Raw genomic sequence first — 15,087 nt, 5'->3', positions numbered from 1 at the left:
CATTGCTTGGTAGGTTCCTTCCCTGATGGAATAGCTTCTACTCACTCCATATCACCAGAGGCCTTGGAGTAGATGGCAAACTTGGACGGCAAAATTTAATGTTTTTCAAGCTGCGTGGGGAGCAGGTCCCATGGAATTAGATTTTAATTTTGTTTATAAATAGTTGCGAGATCGGACAGAGCTTGTAGGATGACCCGATGACCTCGGTCACATTTACCACCTTTTATCCCACAAGCGTGGACCATGGTCTTATGGGGCCGCAGGCAGGAATATTTTAGATTTTGAGGCCAAGCGAAGCTAGAAATTTGTCCGGCAATACGGGTTAGGGCCATAGGCCCAAAGTTAATCTTGTTTATGTATAAGCAGCCTAAAGTAAAAAAAATTGTAAAATAAGCCAGCCTGCAGGGAGTGGGGCCAAAATATATTTATATTTTTTTTAAATCAGCCAGTTCCTAGTATTAAACATAATTCCAAGCTTGACCAAAACATCAGCACCCTCCAGAACACCGAGTGTGGTGTGACAAGCAAATGTGACGTTTCAACATTGAACTTTCTATCGCAGTGCCACCTAATGGCATCACGGGTAAACGTAACACTAAGAATAAACATCTTAACACGTGTCTCCCCATAAGAACGGTTTACATAGGACTTTTGAATGGGATACATGACACAGGTGCTGATTTTGATATATTACATACGGACGTTAAAGAAATACTGCCATCTTTAACATGATCCTCCCATTCACTGGCACAAAGGATCCAACGGTCAGAAATCTAATGAGGGCCTAATGTTGCACATGCCTCAGAAAACAGACCCAGAATAAACTGAAACTATTGATTTAAACACCACTACAGTATGGTATTAATGTCCCCAGTCAGATTAAAGTCTTTCACAAATGTACTCCTACAGTTCTATGATTCTCTTCCTGATTAAGTAGCAAACATCAGTAATTATTCATGCAGTTCTTTAGAAATGGCAACGCCTCCCAAACATCACTCAGGCTGCTCCATTGAAAATCATAGTCACTTGGCAGTTTGCCGCTAGATCACAGAAGTGAAAATGCAGAACAGTCAAAAGGTCAGCTTAGGTTCAGAGCAAATGTTGAGGTTTCAACCACTTTTACACTGATGCTTGTTTCGGTCAGGTTAAGAGAAACCAGTTTCTGTAATCCGGAAGGATATATTGGTCTCGGAGGGAGTGCAGCAAAGATTCACCAGAGTGATACCGGGGATAAAAGGGTTAAATCATGAGGACAAGTTGCAAAGACCAGACTTGTAGTCCCTTGAGTATAGGAGATTAAGAGGTGATCTAATCGAGGTGTTTCAGATAATTAAAGGATTTGATAGGGTAGATAGAGAGAAACTATTTGCTCTGGTGGGATAGTCCAGAACAAGAGAGCATAACCTTAAAATTAGAGCTAGGCCATTCAGGGGTGATGTCAGGAAGCACTTCTTCACACAAAGGGTAGTGGAAATCTGGAAAACTCTCCCCCAAAAAGCCGTTGAGGCTGGGAGTCAATTGAAAATTTCAAAACTGAGATTGATAGATTTTTGTTAAGCAAGGGTATTAAAGGTTACGGATCCAAGGCGGGTAAATGGAGTTAAGATATTGATCAGCCATGATGTAAGTAAATGGCGGAACAGACTAGAGGGGCTGAATGGCCTCATCCTGTTCCAATGTTCCTGATCAGGTTCCAGGTTTACAGTATTAAATCTGGCACTCGTACCCCAGCAGCAGAACTGTGGGCCCAAAAACAATACCAAGTCCAAATTTAGTAATATAAATAAAGAGGGTCAGCTAATGGACACACATCTCTGGGATCCAAATTACTTAAGTACCAACATAAAAGCAGTGTTTCCTGCTCTGATTAGGAGCCCCCCTCCCACCCCAGGACTCCAAAGGTACACTTACTTTAGGTGGCACTGTGGGCTCCCTGCTGAACGGGTCGGAGGATGATGATGTGAAAGGATCACTCTTTGGAGGCTTCTTGAAGAACTCGTCAGATGATGCGCTACGGAACGGGTCGGTTTCTTTAAATGGATCAGCACCAAATGGATCTGTAGAGAAAACCAGGGTGAAAAGGAGCCAGATTTAGCACAGGACAGCAGGATGTGAGGTAAAGGGTAGATGGAAGGCTAAGGATTTATAATGGGCAAACATGCAGAACATTAGAAGTTAGTGACTAAAACAAAAGCAAATTACTGCAGATGCTGGAAATCTGAAATAAAAACAGAAAATGCTGGAAACACTCAGCAGGTCAGACAGAATCTGTGGAGAGACACACAAGAGTTTTCATTTCAGGTCGATGACTACATAAGAACATAAAAAATAGGAGCAGGAGTAAGTCATACGGCCCCTCGAGCCTGCTCCACCATTCAATAAGATCATTGCTGATTCTACCTGAACTCCACTTTCCCGCCCTAGCCCCATATGCCTTGATTCCCTTAGTGTTCAAAAATCTATCGATCCCAGTACTCTGGGGTAGAGAATTCCAAAGATTCACAACCCTCTGAGTGAAGAAATTTTTCTTCATCTCGGTCCTAAATGGCCAACCCCTTATCTTAAGACTATGCCCCCTAGTTCCAGACTCTCCAGCCAGGGGAAACACCTCTCAGCATCTACCCTGTCAAGCCCTCTCAGAATTTTATACGTTTCAATGAGATCACCTCTCATTCTTCTAAACGCCAGAGACGACAGGCCCATTCTACTCAATCTCTCCTCATAGGACAACCATCTCATCCCAGGAGTCAATCTACTGAACCTTCATTGCACCGCCTCTAAGGCAAGTATATCCTTCCTTAGGTAAGGAGACTAAAACTGTACACAGTACCCCAGATTTGGTCTCACCAGAGCCCTATATAATTGCAGCAAGACCTCCTTACTCGTATATTCCAACCCCTTGCAATAAAGACTATCATACCATTTGCCTTCCTAAAATTGCTTGCTGTTCCTTCAGGTTAACTTTGAGTTTCGTGGGTAAGGACACCCAAATCCCTCTGACTACCAAGATTTCTTAGTCTCCCACCTTTTAAAAAATATTCTGATTTTCTCTTCTTCCTACCAAGGTAATTTCACATTTCCCCACATTATGCTCCATCTGCTACATTTCACCCACTCACTTAACCTGTCTATATCCCATTGCGGCCTCTTTGGTCCTCCTCACAGCTTACTTTCCCACCTAGCTTTGTATCATCAGCAAACTTGGATACATTACACTCGGTCCCCTCATCCAAGCCATTGATATATATTGTGAACAGCTGAGGCCCAAGCTCTGATCCTTGCGGCACCCCACTAGTTACAAACTGCCAACCTGAAAATGACCCATTTATTCCTACTGTTGGCCAGAGGCTGCAGAAGACTGCTGAGCTGAATTCGAAGTGCTAACAAAGACACTGACCTTTTGAACTGAGGTGACCTGGAGTTCAGTCACTGGTCTGAACTGGCCAGAACCGGTTTGAATTCGTTCCGCTTCTTACAGAGACAAAGGAACGGTGATGCTACCTGGGCTCTTGGAATAGAGCCAATCAGGGGATGACATCGGTCACTCCAGCAACTTTGAGCCAACCGGGAAGACAGCATCGTTCGAAAAGACAGACTTGGGGAATAAAAGCTGAAGAGTTGCTGGTTTGGTCTCAGTGTGTGTGTGTCTTTGTTTGTTTGTGAGCAAGAGAGAGAGTCAGTGTGTGTTTTTGTTGGTGTGTGTTTGTGTCTTTGTTTGTGAAGGAGACTCTGGAGACTAACCCTCGTGGAAGTGAATACCTTACGTCAGGGACGTAAAGACTGCGTCGGGGACATGGAGACGACGTCGGGAGTAAGAGGGAGAATTGCCTGGCCAGCAGCGTCTCTCTTTTCCGGGTAATATAATATCCTTTCTATTCTGGGACCACTCTGGCAGTGTTGTCAGGAAAACCTAGTGGGTGTGCGTTTAAAGCCTAATACTCGGGGAGTATTACTCAGGAAACTTAGTGGATGTGCGTTTAAATCCTAGTTTGAGTATAAACCTGTATAACCTGCTGTAAACTACATGCCTATATCTAACTAGACGTATAAGCGGTATGTACGTGATCTAATAACGTTAATAAAGCGAATTGAGAATTAAGAGAGAATTGACTCTTCCTCTGTGTACTAAGCCAAAACCGTTAACTTCCGGTCAACATATTTGGCGTCCCTGGGTGGGCTCGAGGATAAATCTCTCCGTTGCGTCAGTGGGAGCCTCGAGGCGAACCGAATTTGGCAAAGTATACAGAGAACAGGAGTTTGAGTTAATTCATAGTTAATAACGTAAGATGACGAATAAAGGGAAATCACCAAGCCCTGGGGACTTGGACTGTTTTGATTGGAAGGGACTCCTTCAAAAATATGTAATAGGGAAGTGGCCGCAATACGGGAATTATGTGGGTCACATTAGAGACAAGGGAATGCCCGCTGGGGAGGTCCTTTGGAAAATTGCGCAAACAAAGATGTCAGATAGGAAATTTAAAAAGATACAAAAGTCCGTAGCGATCGGATGTTTACTTGAGGAATGGATAGAATGCCGACAGCAGGCTAGGAGAGAGAAAGAAGAGACTCAGAAAATCCAGGACGAATTAGGGGAAGAGAATAAAAAACTCCGTGAGGAGATAGCCCGCCTTAGTGCGAAGGTAACTGATCGACAGGGACAGAGAAGTGCAGATTTGATGCACATGAACCAGTATCAGTTACAGTGCGAAAAATTGACTAATGAAAAGAATAAGAGAGAGGGAGAAGCCCAAGCAGCTAAAGCTGAGGTGGAGAGATGGAAACAACAATGTGGTGATTTAAAAACTGCTATGAATGTGATTCACAGAGCAGCTCAGGAGAAGAGGAGTAGTACTGGCGATCACACAACGTGTCAGAGAGTGATAGGGAGGCTGCAAGATCAGCTAGCCGCACAGAGGGGCATATTGTGTGCTTTTGCACCCGGGAGAAGTGAAGAAAGTGGTTTAGGGGATGTAGATTGGGATGATTTAGCAGACAAGGCGGATAGATACAGCAGCGGTGATAGGGAACCTCCACTAGGGGACCCACCGCCAGCATATGCTCCAGAGCAGAAAAAACCGTCTGCCCCAATGGCCCCCCTGGTAACTACTAGAGCACAGATGGGGGAAGATGGTCAGGATATGACATATTCCACCCCACTTGGGGTACAGGAACTGAGGGTTATTGCGAAAGATATTGGAACGTGTGCACCTGGGGATGATCCTAGGGAGTTGTTCCGAGCGGTCAGGCAACAGAGAGCGATACACGGCTTAGATGATGCTGAGGAAAGGAAATTAATCCTAATGTGCCTACACCCACATATACACTCCGCCCTACCGGAGGAACAAAAACTTGGTAGAGGCACAAATGAAGCCTTAAAGGACCAGGTATTATCTGTCATGGGCGATAACAGAGGGGATCCAGTGGAGGCGCTAATGAGATGCTATCAAAGGAAAGGTGAACACCCCACTGTATTTCCGGCTCGCATTTGGGCGGTGTTTCAGGGGGTCTATGGTACAGACTTAGACAGGGATAATTTACAGCGGGAGGTTAGGAACCGATGGCTGAGAACACTAGTGTCGCATGGCACTGAGGAGTCGAGGAAGGCACTAGATCAGTTTGACCCTGCTGATGACACACATACGAAACCCTGGATAATTAGGAAGATGGTTAGAGTATGGGAAAGGGAAATACCCAAACGATCCAAGGCATCCGGGGACAGAGCAATGCTTGTTAAAGATCAGGTGATAATTTGGAGAAATGAAGGGAGGGGACCTACTAAGGGGGAACCCCCTCCAGCTTATCAGACAGTGGGAAGAGGTAGAGGCAAAGGAAACTTCTCAGGAACGGGGAGAACTCAAGGCGAGGTGTCCAAATGCTATAACTGTGGCCAAGAGGGACACTTCGCAAGGGACTGCCCGAACCCAAGACAAGAGAGTGCAGGTCGGGGAAGAAATCAGAGCCTACCCGTGGAAGGGCCGAATAGACCAAGTCCTCAGTGTGATACGATAGAAATATCACCGAGTTCCGGGTTGTACCCTGAACTGCAATGACGGTCTCGGGCCTCTCCGTTATGGGTGTGTGACGCGCGGTTGGATGACATGGGGAGACCCCTAATGAATGGTAGGGTCGGAGGCCGCCCTCTTACATTTCTTTGGGACACAGGGGGATCTCGAACCACCGTTAACACCACTCAGATCAATGACATAGATTGGAAAATTCAAAACAAAATTATTCTAAGTGGATTCACAGGGCATTCACAAGTGGGATATGTGAGTGTACCGTTGGAAGTCGGTGTGGGAGACATAGTGATAGAGCATTCAGTGGTCCTTATTAAATTATCTAGAGAACAAGAACATATATTAGGGAGTGACTATATGGCCAAAGCGGGATTCTGCTTCGACCCTGTTAATTGTATGATTTAGCAAATGCCTTTGGGCATGGGCAGTATAAATCACACACTCGTCCCGGTGGGGGAATATCGGGATAGGATAGGCACGATCGGGGAAATGTGGATAGAACCAGGAGAAATGAGTAACGATCGTGAAGTACAACAGATTATTGTACAAAACTCAATAGTATTTGCCCGACATAAACATGATTGTGGGAAAATGACCGGGAGTGTGTGTATACAAGGTCCAGATCCCAAACCACAGAAGCAGTATGGTTTCCCAAAACAAGCAGAAGAAGAGATAGAGAAGGTGATAATATCCCTTGCTGCAGCAGACTCTAAGACCAATAGCTTCTACTAATAACGCACCTATTTGGCCAGTAAGGAAACCCGACGGTAGCTGGCGACTAACGATAGACTACAGAGAATTAAATAAAGTCACCCCGTTAACAGCCCCTACAGTAGCAACTAGCCCAGAGACAGTAGTTCGACAAAATGAGGATGCGCAGTGGTTTACGGTTTTGGACATAAGTAACGGTTTTTGGTCTATTCCACTGGAGAAAGAATGTCAATATAAATTTGCATTTACTTTCCAAGGACAGCAATATACATGGACCGCCCTGCCGCAGGGGTTTCACAATTCCCCGTCCATATTTCACCAACGGCTGAGGGAAGGGTTAAAAGGATTCTCAAGGCCTGAATGTTTAATGCAGTATGTAGACGACTTACTCCTACAAACTGAAACCAAGAAGGAACATTATCAACTGCTAAGTGAATTACTGCAGTTGTTACATGACTTGGGATTAAAGATTAACCCTAAAAAAGCGCAGATCATGAAACAAAAAGTTACTTACTTGGGAATGATTCTGACGCCGGGACAAAGGGACATTGACAAGCGAAGGGTAGAGACAGTTGGCAGACTCCCTGTTCCGGGGGATGTGAAAGGGTTAAGGTCCTTCTTAGGGTTGGTGGGATATTGCAGGGACCATATTGATGGATTCGCCACAAAGGCGGCCCCACTGATGGAATTATTAAAAAAGAATGTGGCCTGGGAGTGGAAAACAGAACACACCCAGGCCATGACTGATCTAAAGCAAGCACTAGCTGTTGCGCCTGCTTTAAAAACCCCAAATCCAACGGAACCGTTTTCATTGGAGGTGGCTACCACAGACACCACCCTCTCAGCAGTTCTATTACAGGAGACACACGGAAAATTACGACCAGTAGCGTACGCCTCACGTATGCTCTCACCAGTAGAGCAGGGGTATACGGTATGCGAAAGACACTTGCTAGCTGTCTTTTGGGCAGTGCAGCATTTTACTTATATAGTGGGACTAAATCCACTTACAATATTAACAGAACACACCCCAGTACAGCTACTGTTAGACAGAAGGATTAAGGATGGTTCAGTTAGCCAAAATAGAATCGCTAGATGGACATTGTTGCTGCAAGGGAGAAATATAACCGTGAAAGGGGTAAAAACCACCACTATGTTAGCAGACAACTTAGTTTATCAGGGAGAAAAACATGAGTGTCAATTGATGATAGCAAATGACCCCAAGGGCCCATTTGTATCAAAACAAAAAGGAGGGGGTAAGACGGGGCCTGAAAGCAGAAAGACAAAGGAAACAGGAAAGGAAGAACCCTATTTTAAAATTTTTGTGGATGGCTCTTCATCAGTACAGGATGGGGAAAGGAGAACTGGCTGTGGGATATAGATAGAGTTGAGCCCTGGACAGAGAGTAATGATTAGAATATACCAGCCCACCTCATTCTTGAGTCCAAAGTTTGCCGGTCCCTATGAGATAGTAGACAAAGCTAGCCCATCTGTATACAAGATATTAACGGCACCAGATAAGAGTGGCTGGTACCACATTAATCAGCTAAAGTTGGTAGGAGAAAAACAAGATAATCATCATTGGCATGTGCTGCTCGATGCTAACGATGTTCTGAATTCTGAAGGTCAGGGAGATCACGAACTGGACCAGTTACAGGTCCAAGAGGAGGTGATTGAACACAAATTTGACACTGTCCTTTCGCATGCAGAGGCGAATCCAGGAACAAAACGAAAGGAACATAAAACAAAAGGGGGGAGTAAGTAGGTTCGAAGAAACGGACGGTTAGAATCTGAAACAAATTGGGAACAGGATTTGGATGGTCTGGCTCAGTATATGGAGAGACTGGACTTATGATAGTACCTAAAAGAAACTGTACATAAGAGCAGAAATTACACTTGTTTATTCCAGGTCCAGCCTAGAATGAAGGGGATGATGCATTTTGTTGCTATCAGATTGATCGTCATCAGAACTGTGGTTGAACCTGCCTCGGAGCCGTCACGACGAATGAACGTGCCTGAAGCAGTGTCGACGGCGGAAGGGGATCCCGAGACCAGGGACAACTTTGCTCTGCAGAATAAGACAGTCTGAACCAACAAAGGGAAAAGAGGGGATTTAAATTTGTATTATATGGGAGTGGATGGGTTAGCGTGCGCGGGAAAGACTTTGGGTATACCGGAGGGAGCGGGAGTACGGTTTTCATGTAACACAGTTCTAGAGGTGACATTGTCGGTAATCCCAGAGGGAAATATTATTAATCAATTTGTGGGTCCATTTATGGAGCGACTATCGGGGAGCAACGGTCGAGGTAAAATTATGGTCCACTGGGACCACACCTATGTAAATATTGATTGGGGTAGTGACTCAAAGGGAAATATTACGTTGGGGCGGTGTTTCATATTCCCCGGCATGGAGGCAATTTGACCTATCCGTTAAAAAGAGTTCATAACGTGGGCAAGTATCATAAGGGTACTTGGATATCTTTGAGCAATCCACCATCTCATGCTATTGTAATGGACGGTGCTGAGAAAGGGGTAGATTTGTCAAAGTGTCACCAAGGAGGGAATCACTGGGCCTGTCCAGAAGAGATAACGAGACAGAGACTTACTAATTGTGGGTTCAGTACTTATGAAAATTGTTCATTGTCCATTTTGCCGGTTAACAACCAGTCCTTTTTACAATACGCCCTTGTGGGACAAACGTATTACATAGCCACAGCGGCTATGAGCTGTAACAAAGGATGGAAACAGTGCCTTCTGGAAGGACACAATGTGGCCATTAACAACATGACCTCAGACCTGGTTGTCGGTGGACATGTTCTGCCTAAGCCAATAATGAGGATGGTAATAAACGAAAACCTCACAGTCCAACGTACCGATATAGACCAAGATCTGTGGAAATATGTTCCTACTGAACTACCACCCATTCCGCACCTGACTGCAGTTTGGATGCAAATAGCGGAGGAAGCCAATGAGATAATTCATCAATGGACTAAACACACTAAAATAATTAAAACGCATGCTGATAAAGCAGGTGAACTGTTACGGGACCCTGGGTTCTGGAATAAGTTTTGGAATTGGGGATCTAATGTTCAAATACATCCATGGGTCAGGATTTTATCACATGCTGCTGTAATTGTGATTTTATGTGCATTAATACTTGTCATATTCAATGTATATCAGCTTAGAAGGTGGAAAAATGAAATTGTGCAACAATTGAATGTTAGTGCTATAATGAAACAGAAGAAGCGATTATCAACATAAGGACACTGTGTGAAGTATATTTTATACGCTTCCTTTTTGTATTGTTTATATAACCATTTATATTGTTTTTTCTATAATCATATGAAATCGCGGATGTAACATACCCATTGGGGGACAATGACGGCCTCAGGAGTGGTACACAGAAAGGGAGAATAATGATCCTAAGATAGGCATCTTTGGATCAAAAGGGGGGAGATGTTGGCCAGAGGCTGCAGAAGACTGCTGAGCTGAATTCGAAGTGCTAACAAAGACACTGACCTTTTGAACTGAGGTGACCTGGAGTTCAGTCACTGGTCTGAACTGGCCAGAACCGGTTTGAATTCGTTCCGCTTCTTACAGAGACAAAGAAACGGTGACGCTACCTGGGCTCTTGGAACAGAGCCAATCAGGGGATGACATCGGTCACTCCAGCAACTTTGAGCCAACCGGAGAAGACAGCATCGTTCGAAAAGACAGACTTGGGGAATAAAAGCTGAAGAGTTGCTGGTTTGGTCTCAGAGTGTGTGTGTGTGTGTGTGTGTGTGTGTGTGTGTGTGTGTCTTTGTTTGTTTGTGAGCAAGAGAGAGAGCCAGTGTGTGTTTTTGTTGGTGTGTGTTTGTGTCTTTGTTTGTGAGGGAGACTCTGGAGACTAACCCTCGTGGAAGTGAATACCTTACGTCAGGGACGTAAAGACTGCGTCGGGGACATGGAGACGACGTCGGGAGTAAGAGGGAGAATTACCTGGCCAGCAGCGTCTCTCTTTTCCGGGTAATATAATATCCTTTCTATTCTGGGACCACTCTGGCAGTGTTGTCAGGAAAACCTAGTGGGTGTGCGTTTAAAGCCTAATACTCGGGGAGTATTACTCAGGAAACTTAGTGGGTGTGCGTTTAAATCCTAGTTTGAGTATAAACCTGTATAACCTGCTGTAAACTACATGCCTATATCTAACTAGACGTATAAGCGGTATGTACATGATCTAATAACGTTAATAAAGCGAATTGAGAATTAAGAGAGAATTGACTCTTCCTCTGTGTACTAAGCCAAAACCGTTAACCGGTGACTTCCGGTCAACACTACCCTCTTATCTGTCCGCTGACCAATCCTCAATCCACGCTAATAAATTACCCCCAATTCCTTGAGCTCTTATCTTATGTAACAGCCACGTGTGGCATCTTATCGAATGCTTCTTGAAAATCCAAATATACGACATCCACTGGTTCCCCTTTATCTACCCTGCTAGTTACACCCTCAAAAAACTCTAATAGATTTGTCAAACACAATTTCCCTTTCATAAAACCATGTTGACTCTGCCTAATCATATTATGGATTTTCTAAATCCCCTGTTACTATGTCCTTAATAATAGATTCTAGCATTTTTCCTACTACTGGCCTATAATACCCTGTTTTCTCTCTCCTTCCTTTCTTATATAGCGGGGTTACATTTGCTACCTTCCAATCCACTGGCACTGTTCTAGAGTCTAGGGAACTCTGGGAAGTCAAAACCAATGCATCAACTATCTCTGCAGCCACCTCTTTTAAAACCCTAGGATGTAGGCCAACAGGTCCAGGGGATTTGTCGACTTTTAGTTCCATTAATTTCTCCAGTACCTTTTCTGAAAAGAGTCCTGTTGAAAGGTCATTGATCTGAAACATTAACTCTGTTTCTCTCTCCACAGATGCTGCCTGATTGCTGAGTGTTTCCAGCATTTTCTGTTTTTATATTAGGAGTTATTGACCAAGTTAAATCCACTTAAACTGACTGCCACTGTACCTGAAGCGCTCACGTCTGCATTAACATCTGGAAAATGACTGAACAGAAACCACATGGCGGACAGACTAATTCACATTCAAAGTTTGAAAGACTACGAGGTCCATGGCTGCCTTTCCCTCAATCACACTTGCCTCACCCAGAGGCAATTCAGCAGTACGTGGCTTCTCCATATGACGGACACTGTGTGAAACCAGGATGTTCCAGCTGAGGGGGTTCAGAAAAAACTCATGTTGACCCGGTGCCAATTGCAGCACCTCTTGGATGAGGCATCGGAGGATGCACTCCGGGATAAGTTGGCGTCTTCAGGGAGAGAAGTAAAGAAAGGGGAGAAAACTGCATTGCAAGACAAAAACACGCATGAGAATTCAACAGATATGTCTGGACCAACTAAGCAGAGGCCTCTTCAAGTGCACGAGCCTCGACAGTGAGTTCTAGCAGGCTGTTCAAACGCTAGGAACATCTCAGCCAAGCTGTATCCTGCCCCATCCCACATAGGCGCCGCACACACACACACACACTTTCAAGTAGGAGTCATTCGATAACAATCAGGAGCAGGAACCCCCACTGATCTTCAGCTCCTTAACCTAGGGGCACTGAAGCCAATTCTAACATCAAGAACTGACACGTGGGCTGAGCCATCAGAGTAGCTTTGAGAAATCAGTGCTCATCACCACTTAATGGGAGCATACATACAACAACTTGAATTTATATAGTGCCTTTAACATAGTAACAAGGCACTTCACAGGAGCGTAATCAGACAAAATTTGACACTGAGCCACATAGATATTAGGACAGGCAACCAAACACTTGGTCAAAGAGGTCGGCTTTAAGCAGCGTGTTGAAGGAGGAGAAGTTATGGGAGGGAATTCCAGAGCTTAGGGCCTGGGCAGCAGAAGGCACAGCCACTAACGCTGGAGCGAAGGAAATCGGGGATGCGCAAGAGGCCAGAATTGGAGGAGCGCAGAGATCTCAGAGTTGTGGGGCTGGAGCAGATTACAGAGACAGGAAGGGGCGAGGCCATGGAGGGATTTCAACACAAGGTTGAGAACACAGGTGCAGTTGGGTAAAATGGTATAGCGAGCATAACCATGCATTCACAGAAAACCAACCTGCACCAAACAAAATAGCATCATCTTTGATAATTGATCCGCACACCCCTCCAATGTAATTCTACACTGCAACCAATTGGAATAATGTACAAGCAGCGCTATGGCCCAGCGCACTGTGTAATCAAGGATAGGTAGGATGTAGGCTCCAGTCTCCGAGTTACCAGTCTGATTGTAAGGTAGCACCAGGCAGAGTCCAAACGCTTAAGATGCAGAATAAGCTAAGTCATGACCCAGACCTCTCACACACTGTCTAGAATTGGTGGAGGCCTGAAAGTAAGTCAGCCACTTGGTTGACTGCAGATAGTGTATGGGACGGGGTAACATGTTTGGGGAATAAACAAAAGAGGGAGTCTCTCCCTCATCAAAAGTCAGGCAGGAAACTTGAAATGTGCATGGCAACAAAACGGCATGGCAGGAGGCTGGAGAGCAACATCTATTCTCCCAGGGAACGGGCGAAAGACGCCCACCCCCCCCCCCCCCGGGGAACGGGTGAAAGACAGACATTGTGAAACAAGGAGCTAAATTCCAAACATCATACCCGTTGAGGCAGTTGTCTGCTGTTGAGCGAAAGGGTCATTTTGGAATGGGTCACCTGTCAAGGAAACACACGAGAGCACAAATAAATCTTAGGTAAATTGAATCATTAATTTACGGACACAGACCATTAGAAAAATACCTTTCAGGAAATCTTCAGTTTCAAACTATGAGCTACTCACTGTCTTTGAAGGGATCGGCTCCTTTGAATGGATCTGTCTTGAAGGGATCTTCTGACTGGAATGGGTCTGTGTGCAGTTCTTGGACATTATTATTGAACGGTGATGCTTTGCCCCTGAAGGGGTCATCCTGAACACAAAATAAACTTCAATCTTTTTCCAGTACATAAGCTCACCAATAATCACTATATAAATACATTGCATTCTCTATTCTATATATGAAGGCTGGGTTCTGTGTTGAATTGAAGAAATTCCTTTTGTCCAAATTGAGTGGATCAGTCCTCTACAATACCTTACTCCATCTACACTCTTTCCCTGCTTGCCTTTGCCCCTTCCTAACCGTATGTGACCTGCTTCCACTCACCTCTCCCCAAGCAGTCTGATACTCTTACCCCTACTAAGAGACATCAATTCTAATCAAGTGGAGGGCTGCAAAACAGCAGAATCCTCCAGGTCAGGGTGTCAGGGCAAAGTATCAAAATTTGCACCTGGCACAAAAATAGGTGATTTGGTTATCTGTGAAGAGGGTTGCCAATGATTACAGGAGCGTATAGACAGGTTACTGGACTGGGCACGTGGATGTCAGACGAAAATTAAGAGAGAAATGTGAGGTGATGCATTTCAAGAGGAAAAATGAGGACATATGCACTAATAATAAAACTTTACAAGGATTAGAGGAGCAGACAAATTTTGGAATACAAATATACAAATCTTTAAAAGTGAGGTAACAAGCTGAGAAAGCTGTTTTTAAAAAAATAACCTTAAAAAAAATGGAATCCTGGGTTTTAAACACAGAGGCATTACATACAAAAGCAAAGAGATAATACTAAAACTATAAAAATTCTTCAGTTAGGCGTAGCTAGAATATTGTGTCCAGTTTTGGGCGATTTACTTGAGGAAAAATGTCACGGTCATAGAGAAGGTGCAGTAGAGATTCACTAAGGTAGTCCCAGGGATGAGCGGCTTTAATTTAGAGGCGAGACTAAAGAAACTGGAACACTCTTCACTGGGACAAACAAGAGACGATCGCACAGAGGTACTCAAATTCTGAAGGGTTTTGATAAGGAAAATTATGAAAAAGTCTTTCTACTGGTCAATGAGTCTATAACAAGGATATAAATTTAATATTAGCACCAAAACAACTAAGGGAAAGGTAAGGAGAAAAGTTTTTTTTTAAAAACCACCATGAAGGGCTGTTTGGACACGGAATGCCCTCTGAGAATCAGCGGTAGAAGCAGAATCATAATTTATACATCTTATTAAAAATCTTATGTCTGCACACACTTTGTCTACAAAACCTTACTTCCTGTTATGTTTTTGTTACACTTTTGCGTCCTTCCTGTGTCCACATTTATAATGGAAACAGCCTGTGTAAATTTGTCACACTGGGATTACACCCTCCCAGCAGTGGCGGCACTGTAACACCTCTGGGTTGCACTCCCAGCTCCTCAGAGAAATTCTTACGCACCGTCAACTTTTTTGCTTCCAGATTGCAGTAAGTTTGCTGTTTGACTATAAATATTAAA

At 44.3% G+C, this 15,087-nt stretch overlaps 1 protein-coding gene across 11 annotated transcripts in view; it reads right to left on the bottom strand.

Moving 5' to 3' along the window:
* The window catches only part of eps15l1a (epidermal growth factor receptor pathway substrate 15-like 1a), a 332,219-nt gene that overhangs the window by 148,810 nt on the left and 168,322 nt on the right, over window positions 1-15,087 (bottom strand). For all 11 annotated transcript variants that reach the window (XR_010957886.1, XM_067968026.1, XM_067968036.1 and 8 more), the window contains exons 17-19: window positions 13,565-13,691; window positions 13,387-13,440; window positions 1,912-2,057 (exon numbers count right to left, since the gene is read on the bottom strand). Coding sequence is in view for 10 of the 11 variants with exons in the window: in XM_067968026.1 (XP_067824127.1) it covers window positions 1,912-2,057; window positions 13,387-13,440; window positions 13,565-13,691 (327 nt within the window). In the remaining variant the exon portion in view is untranslated. The remainder of the gene's footprint in view (window positions 1-1,911; window positions 2,058-13,386; window positions 13,441-13,564; window positions 13,692-15,087) is intronic.

The sequence above is a fragment of the Heptranchias perlo genome, chromosome 29, assembly GCF_035084215.1.
Source record: "Heptranchias perlo isolate sHepPer1 chromosome 29, sHepPer1.hap1, whole genome shotgun sequence".
NCBI lineage: Eukaryota > Metazoa > Chordata > Chondrichthyes > Hexanchiformes > Hexanchidae > Heptranchias > Heptranchias perlo.
Note: the sequence above shows the minus strand (reverse complement) of the source record. Positions and strands in the feature narration are given on the sequence as shown.